The 8,368-nt window shown below is 46.5% G+C and overlaps 1 protein-coding gene across 1 annotated transcript; it reads left to right on the forward strand.

The window, feature by feature from the left end:
* The first annotated feature begins 2,376 nt into the window (after positions 1 to 2,376).
* Positions 2,377 to 8,149, forward strand: LOC119908380 (general transcriptional corepressor trfA-like). The gene is made up of 3 exons (XM_038726030.1): positions 2,377 to 2,674; positions 3,751 to 3,926; positions 7,830 to 8,149. Exons 1-3 carry the CDS (start codon positions 2,377 to 2,379, stop codon positions 8,115 to 8,117), a joined length of 762 nt encoding a protein of 253 aa, XP_038581958.1. The 3' UTR covers positions 8,118 to 8,149.
* Positions 8,150 to 8,368: the final 219 nt, after the last annotated feature.

Consider the following 8,368-nt stretch of genomic DNA (forward strand, 5'->3'; position numbering starts at 1 on the left):
AATGTTTCAGTTAGAAATAAATGAGTTAAATCATGTATGTTTTGATTTTCCAGTGCCTTCTGGTACACCCCCACTTGTATTAGTCAGCTTGTCAAAGCTCTTTCTAGCAGGACATTCAGGGAGGGGGAAGCAGGTGCTTCCAGGTAAGTGTTTGTCTCCCTGGGTGTTCATACTGTCAGCTCTTTCCCCTGTTCGAGCGTTCAAGTCCCCACAGAGTAACACATTTCCCATGGTTTCATAATGGTTAAGTTCCTTCTCAAGAATAGAGAAAGTATCTGGGTTGTAGTAGGGGATTCTGATGGAGGTATATAGGTGGCACACATGTAGACATGTTGCTCAGCACAAATCATCTGTTTGTTCATTTTCAACCATATATTAGCTTCTTCTTTTTTAATAACTGTGATGGACTGGATCAGTTCTGATCTACACCATATAATCAGGCCTCCTGAATCTCTGCCTTGGGTTACTGTGGGATTTTTTTGTTGATGGTATAATAATGTCAGTGTAGCCGTGAGGACGACCAGTGGAAACATCTTCTCTGCACCATGTCTCCTGTAAAACTACGATGTCAGAGTCTTTTAACTCTCTATTAAAATCTGGATTTATGCTCTTTAAACCAAAAGCTGATGATCTCAGACCTCGAATGTTCCAACATTTTATTGTAAACGATTTCATCTCCAAGTGTAATCTGTTCAAAAATTAGACAAACACCTTAAAAAACTAATAATAATAAACAAATGTAAAGTAGTAGTAACAAATGAAAAGAAGAAAAAAAGTGTAAAAAGAGGAAAATAGTGTTGTAGGTAAATAAATAAAATAAAGTTTGAGTTACATTTTAAAGTGTATCATGTGTGAAATACTGTTAAGAATTGTCCTTATATTGCTATTGGTTTAAAATGATATCCAACATGCTAAACTATGAATTATTGTGATGTCTCTAAGAGTCTCTGCTCTTCCACCATGTAGCTATGAGGCGAGAGCAGAGCAGGTTTAGCATGTGTGATATGTCTTTGAGTTCACCAGAGGGGGGCGGGGCTGTGGCTCTTCTCACCGCTGCAGCGTAGTCCAGTCCAATAGGCTGCTGCTCCTGTAGTCTTGGTTCTGCCGTTGGGATGGGGGGGGTATAGGACCTCCAGGCTGGGGGGCTCTCTGGCTGGGTATCAGGGGCCAGTGTTGTGTTGGCTGTGGGTTGCGATGTTGGTGATGCGGTGGGTTTGGTAGCCTGGCCGTCTTCTCTGACAGCCGGGGGTGGATGTGTGGTGGAGGTCTGGATGGTCTTGGAGGTCTAGGAGGTCCTGGAGGTCTGCGTGGGGTCTGAGTTGTGTAGTAACCCCTTGGAGTGGTAGTAGGGCTCCTTCCAAGAGCAACATCCTTCAAGGTCCTAGCAAGGGTGGGGACTGCATTTCTGTGTAGGTGTATGTTATCATACAGGCAGTCCAGGTGCAGGGTCGGGTGGGGGGCCAAGAACACGTTGGGTTTGAGGGCACAGTCCCTGGAGAGTCTGATATTCGCTCTGTGAATGGTGTGGGGGTGGAAGTCTCTCCTGTGCAGCAGCGTGGAGATGACTATCTTGCTGGTAGGGAAATTGGTAGGTCCTGTCACTGTCGTGTAAAAATTCAAGACTTGGGCCAGATAAGAAAGCTTGAACTCTTATCAACATTTTTATTTTCAACAAAAACAGACACCAATTAGAATACAAAAGTTCCACCGGAGTGAGTCAGAGATCGGTGCAAAATAGAGCCCCATTCTGTTACCAGAACAGAGAACCGAGTCCACATGAAAACCATGTAACGACTGACTTTCACCTCCTTTTGGACCTGCTTTTATAGCTCTGTTTCTTGGCTTCACATCATCTCTTGGCTCTCTTTCCTTCTGCACCTGAGTCTGGGAAAGTCTCTGACTGCCTGCTCCTCCTCTCTGTGTCTTTTGCCCGCACTCTGCCTGATCATGCCATTTCATCCATAACCTGACTGTGTGGAATAATCTGGATTTGTTTGTGCTCTGTGCTAGAAACAGGACTATATTGATGTATGTGACACACAGACCCAGAGTTATTAAACTTGTAGTGAGGTACTTCACATTCTGTTTCAATATATTAATACTCCTAATACTGCAGTTCTTACACTATTTAGTACTATTTAGTCACTGCTGCTGTTCATCGTTACACTTCTGTTAATGATGTAAATACTGTTCATATCTTATTATAACTTATATTTACACTTTTTATATTTATTTATTTCTTTACTTACCAACTTTCTTTTATTTGTATTCCTTCATACTTTGATCTGCAACTTCGGATCTGATTCTGATCGGCTCAGTGTTCGAACACCCAGAGTCCAAACCTGGGATCCTGAGTGAGCTGCTGGTCTTAGTCTAATGCTTCTCTCTACCAGAGTCCAGATAGACCCAAACCAGGACCAGGAGCTTCAGGACCAGCAGCTTCACAACCAGAACCAGCGGCTTCGGAACCAGAAGCTCTGTGACCAGAAGCCTCAGGACCAGAACCCGCAGAACCAGGAGCATCAGAACCTGCAGAACCAGGAGCTTCGGGACCAGAATCTGCAGAATCAGGAGCCTCAGAACCTGCAGAACCAGGAGCTTGAAGCTATCCGAGCAGAGCTGAAGCAGCTCCGGACTCTGGTTCAGCAGCTGGTTCAGAACAGGACTGAGTCAGGTTAACAGATCTGAGTCTGAGAGGAGATAAAACCTGACCCATCAGAGAGGACCAGAACCTGATCAGACCAGACCAGAACCCTGGAGAGTTCTATAACGGCAGAAGTTTCTAAATGTGTTTAAACAAGATTGATGAATTTGATCATTTCTTGAGATTAAACGGGTTTTCTGTTCTGCTTCTCAGGAAGAAGCTGCAGCGTTTAAAGATGATTTTATATTCAGCTCCTGTTCTCTCACGTCTGTTGTTATTGTATTATTCTATTTATTTTATTTCCACTGATGTATTTGATCACAGGTGTGATTTACACCGGAGACGCTGGGGACACGATTTTAATTAAAATGTTCTGAAAAACAGCAACAAGAAATGTTTATATAATACTTTGCAAATATTAAAACTCTAAACAAATGAAAATATTTTGAGAAAAGTTTATTTACACAATAACAAAACATGCAATGGAATTTAAATAAAGAAGAAACAAATGTGCGTTACCCAATAAAGGAAGTGATTACTTTATTATATTCCCATTACATTTTATATTTTGAACTCTCACCTGACGTTTGTGTTTCCCTTAATATAAATAAAGACATTTCCAACATGAGCTGGTGCAGCATGTGATGTGTTTAATGCTCAGTATTTGGGGGGGAGGAAACATACACTCTTATTTCAGCACTGAAGATTTCTTCTAAATACTTTTTAAATATCTTCATGAACCAAACACTGTACGACAGAGTATTCAGGCCACATTGAGGAAAATATGAGGACATTTTTATTTGTGGTATTTTAGTCGAGATGCTATTTCAACTTTTTTCTCGAAATGCAAAATATATAAAAAATCCTCAGTTTTCCTTTAATGTGGCCCGAAAAACTGAAAAACTTGTAACACTAAAATTGAGTTATTATATTTTCTTTTATTGTGACTTTTCACCAGGTTCTCTTGAAATGTTCTGTCTTCGAGTGTTCGGGCCGAATTACGGAAAAACAGCATGATGAAGATTTTTTTATTTATTTTGTATTTCCATAATTAATTTCTCGTAATGTGGCCCTAACGCTCTGCCGTACACTTGTGCTTTTTGAAGTTAACGACAATAAACAGGCCCCGCCCCCTCAGCTGTTGATGATTTCCGGTTCCGGGTTCTTCTCCAGCAGCCTCAGAGCAGAGGGAGGAAAGATGGCGGCGGCTCAGTCCGACAGAGATCAACCGTCCGCTTTATGTTCGGAGTTTCTGAATTTCTCCGCCAAAGACACCGCGTCGGTAAGCGGCCCCTCACCTGTCGGCGCCCCGCTGACTCACACCTGTGCTGTCAGCGCCTCACGCTGACGTGTTTCACCTGCCGAACGTTAATCTGACTCCGGCTTGTTTTTCAGCTCGGCTACTTGGAGCTAATGCTAATGCTAACGCTAACGCTAGCTGCGCGGCTCGCGGTGATCTGTAAACATCTGGATGTGAGAGGAAAGCTGTCAGAAACAGCTGCTGGCTGAGTGTCAGCGCGAGCTCTCACCTGAAACACAGACTGAGGCTGTTATTAAGTCACACCTAAGAATTTTTACCTGTTTAAAACATGTAAACCGTCTGAAAACATCCTGTTAGTTTCCAGCTGTCACACCGGTGTTGCAGTGAATATGGTGCCCGGAACACTCTGGGACACATCTTTATTTTCACGCACATTAAACCACAACACGTGGAATAAACGAGTTTCAGGTGAGGTACAGACACACCTGTAAGGCAGCACCGTCCCCTGCCAGAGACAGAGACTCCGTAATGTTTTAATATTTCAGTTTACTGCTTCACAGCTCTCAGAATAATGTACCTGATCAAAGGTAATAACAGCAGGTAAACTCCTCAGAGTTTGGTGCGACACCTGGCTGCTGCTAGCTGCTGTTAGCCGCTGTTAGCCATTAAACTAATAAACTTTCTACATGATAACACAGGTGCTCAGGCTGTGACACGTGACCTGTTGTTGTTTATTCAGACCGCAGCCCTGAAACATGGTGTAACTGGTCTGGTCTCCATACAGTCAGGCACAATAAAGGTGGAGGATATAACCTTTTATCACGCTAATGTAACTTTACATCAGATTTATATCAACTGATATTCTGTGTTAGCAGGTGTGTAAATGTAAATGCTCTGTATTTGTATAGCGCCTTTCTAGTCTTTTCGACCACTCAGAGAGCTTTTACACTATCTGCGTTCACCATTCACTCACATTCGTACACTGAGACTAAGTGCTAACATTAACACACATTCGTACACTGGCGGAACAGCCGCCAGAGGCAATTCGGGGTTCAGCATCTTGCCCAAGGGCACTTCAGCATGCAGCCTGGAGGAGCCGGGGACTGAACCGCCAACCTTCCGATTAAAGCTCTACCTCCTGAACCACAGCCGCCGCTGTGTATGTCAGGTGTTAGCATTTATGTCAGGAGTTAGCAGGTGTGTTGTGTGTTAGCTTGTGTGTCAGGTGTTAGCATGTATGTCAGGAGTTAGCAGGTACGTCAGGTGTTAGCATGTGTCTCGTGTGTTAGCTTGTGTGTCAGGAGTTAGCAGGTGTGTTTTGTGTTAGCATGTGTGTCCACAGACTGTATAAAAGAAGTGGACGTAGTCATGGTGATGCCTCGAGTTTGGTCGATAGAGCGCCGCCATGTTGAGTTTTTGCAACCAGCGGAACTGGACGTGAACATATTTGGACGAGACGGTTGAGCTAAAGGCTGTATGTGGAGCTAGCTAGCTGGCTTAGCTAGGTATTTTAACAGGGCTGGTAACTTTGTCTAGGGAACAACAGGCTAGCTAACTAAATGTACTCACCAGAGAAAATGAGCAGCCGACTCCTAATAAGCTTTTTCAACGGCGCTGGTTAAATTACACAGTGCCATGGGTACGAGTCACCTCTATCCTGTCGCCATGATAACGACTTGTCAATCAGCTCTAAAGCCTCCCCTGCTTCCTGGTCTCTGTTCCTCTAAATGTGACCATAATTTACTAAATGAATATCATGCTGAAGAAGAAGAAGAAGACTTGAAAACTAGCGACTGAGACCATAAACATCATCATCAGGAAAGTGTTTACTGGGGGAATAAATCAGCTGAGAAGTAGAAACATTTTCTCAGAGACTTTCATACAATCACACTTCTTTCTGCAACCAGAAGAGTCGCCCCCTGCTGGTCGTTCAATAGAATGCAGGTTTAAGGGAAGCTTCTCGCTTGGGTGTGTCAGGTGTTAGCATGTATGTCAGGTGTTAGCAGATGTGTTGTGTGTTAGCAGGGGTTAGTAGGTGTGTCAGGTAATATCCAGGTCAGTGTGTCACTGAGCCTCAGCAGGTAACTAACTATCTGACAGCTGATTAACCTGCTGGGTTTGGAGATGCTTCAATAGTACAGTACGGGAGCAGTACAGTACAGGAGCAGTACAGAACGGGAGCGGAGCAGTACAGAACGGGAGCAGAGCAGTACAGTACGGGAGCAGAGCAGTACAGTACAGGAGCAGTACAGAACGGGAGCAGTACAGTACGGGAGCAGTACAGTACAGGAGCAGTACAGAACGGGAGCAGAGCAGTACAGTACAGGAGCAGTACAGAACGGGAGCAGAGCAGTACAGTACGGGAGCAGAGCAGTACAGTACAGGAGCAGTACAGAACAGGAGCAGAGCAGTACAGTATGGGAACAGTACAGTACGGGAGCAGAGCAGTACAGTATGGGAGCAGTACAGAACGGGAGCAGAGCAGTACAGTACAGGAGCAGTACAGAACGGGAGCAGAGCAGTACAGTACGGGAGCAGAGCAGTACAGTACAGGAGCAGTACAGAACAGGAGCAGAGCAGTACAGTATGGGAACAGTACAGTACGGGAGCAGAGCAGTACAGTACAGTACAGGAGCAGTACAGAACGGGAGCAGTACAGTACGGGAGCAGAGCAGTACAGGAGCAGTACAGAACGGGAGCAGAGCAGTACAGTACAGGAGCAGTACAGAACGGGAGCAGTACAGTACGGGAGCAGAGCAGTACAGGAGCAGTACAGAACGGGAGCAGAGCAGTACAGTACAGGAGCAGTACAGAACGGGAGCAGTACAGTACGGGAGCAGAGCAGTACAGGAGCAGTACAGAACGGGAGCAGAGCAGTACAGTACAGGAGCAGTACAGTACGGGAGCAGTACAGTACAGTACGGGAGCAGTACAGTACAGGAGCAGTACAGAACGGGAGCAGTACAGTACGGGAGCAGAGCAGTACAGGAGCAGTACAGAACGGGAGCAGAGCAGTACAGTACAGGAGCAGTACAGTACGGGAGCAGTACAGTACAGTACGGGAGCAGTACAGTACAGTACGGGAGCAGTACAGTACGGGAGCAGAGCAGTACAGGAGCAGTACAGTACAGGAGCAGTACAGAACGGGAGCAGTACAGTACGGGAGCAGAGCAGTACAGTATGGGAACAGTACAGTACGGGAGCAGTGCAGTACAGGAGCAGTACAGAACGGGAGCAGAGCAGTACAGAACGGGAGCAGAGCAGTACAGTACGGGAGCAGTACAGTACGGGAGCAGAGCAGTACAGTATGGGAACAGTACAGTACGGGAGCAGTGCAGTACAGTACGGGAGCAGAGCAGTACAGTACGGGAACAGTACAGTATGGGAGCAGTACAGTACGGGAACAGAGCAGTACAGAACGGGAGCAGAGCAGTACAGTACAGGAGCAGTACAGTACGGGAGCAGAGCAGTACAGTATGGGTACAGTACGGGAGCAGTGCAGTACAGTACAGGAGCAGAGCAGTACAGTACGGGAGCAGTACAGTACGGGAGCAGTACAGTACGGGAGCAGTACAGTATGGGAGCAGTACAGTACGGGAGTAGTACAGTACGGGAACAGTACAGTATGGGAGCAGGCCATCAGAGCAGCGGTGTCCCTCTCTGACTTCAAGAAGCTCCTGAAAACTCTGCAGAGCACACTTCCTCTGATAACACCTCTGACATCACTTCCTGTGCTCTTCTTCTTCTGTCCTCTCACAGTTCTCTTGTATTGATAGCAGTATTCGTTAACTCTTACTTCTTTCCTGGGTATTTACCCACCGATGCTGTACGTGCTGACAGCTCAAATGTAAGTCTCTTTGGATAAAAACGTCTGCCAAATGAGTAAATGGAAATTTTCCCCTCCTTCCCTCTCCTCCTCCTCAGCGGTGGCTGGTGGCCTCAGACCTGCAGCAGGAAGTGTACCGCCACCTGGCCGTGTATGTACCCAGAATCCTTTGCCTGGGTCCTAGTGGGTGCAGCAGCAGGGAGGAGCAGAGGGAGGAGCAGAGGGAGGATCTGGCCTGTCAGCTACTCCTCCTGGCTCCTCTGGAGTGGCTCCTGCTGGGGGAGGAGCCGGCCGCCGGCCTGGCCCTCCTGCAGGAGAAGAACCAGCCGTCACCGCTATGTGGACACGTGTTCAAGGTGGGAGAGCCCACCTACTCCTGCAGGTAACTCTCACACACTCACACGCAGGTAACTCTCTCACGCAGGTAACTCTCTCACGCAGGTAACTCTCACACACTCACACGCAGGTAACTCTCTCACGCAGGTAACTCTCACACGCAGGTAACTCTCACACGCAGGTAACTCTCACACGCTCACACGCAGGTAACTCTCACACGCTCACACGCAGGTCACTCTCACACACGCAGGTCACTCTCACACACGCAGGTCACTCTCACACACGCAGGTCACTCTCTCAC

This window comes from Micropterus salmoides, unplaced genomic scaffold (genome assembly GCF_014851395.1).
Source record: "Micropterus salmoides isolate LMB-PRFRI ecotype aquatic unplaced genomic scaffold, ASM1485139v1 Ms_hic_scaffold_1766, whole genome shotgun sequence".
Classification (NCBI taxonomy): domain Eukaryota; kingdom Metazoa; phylum Chordata; class Actinopteri; order Centrarchiformes; family Centrarchidae; genus Micropterus; species Micropterus salmoides.

Excerpts from the sequence above, each read along its gene's own strand:
- LOC119908380 (XM_038726030.1), top strand. The coding sequence starts at position 2,377 with ATGCTTCTCTCTACCAGAGTCCAGATAGACCCAAACCAGGACCAGGAG. Across the intron at positions 2,675-3,750 it reads TCAGAACAGGACTGAGTCAG|TTAACGACAATAAACAGGCC; the intron begins GTTAACAGATCT and ends TGCTTTTTGAAG. Across the intron at positions 3,927-7,829 it reads CCGCCAAAGACACCGCGTCG|CGGTGGCTGGTGGCCTCAGA; the intron begins GTAAGCGGCCCC and ends CCTCCTCCTCAG.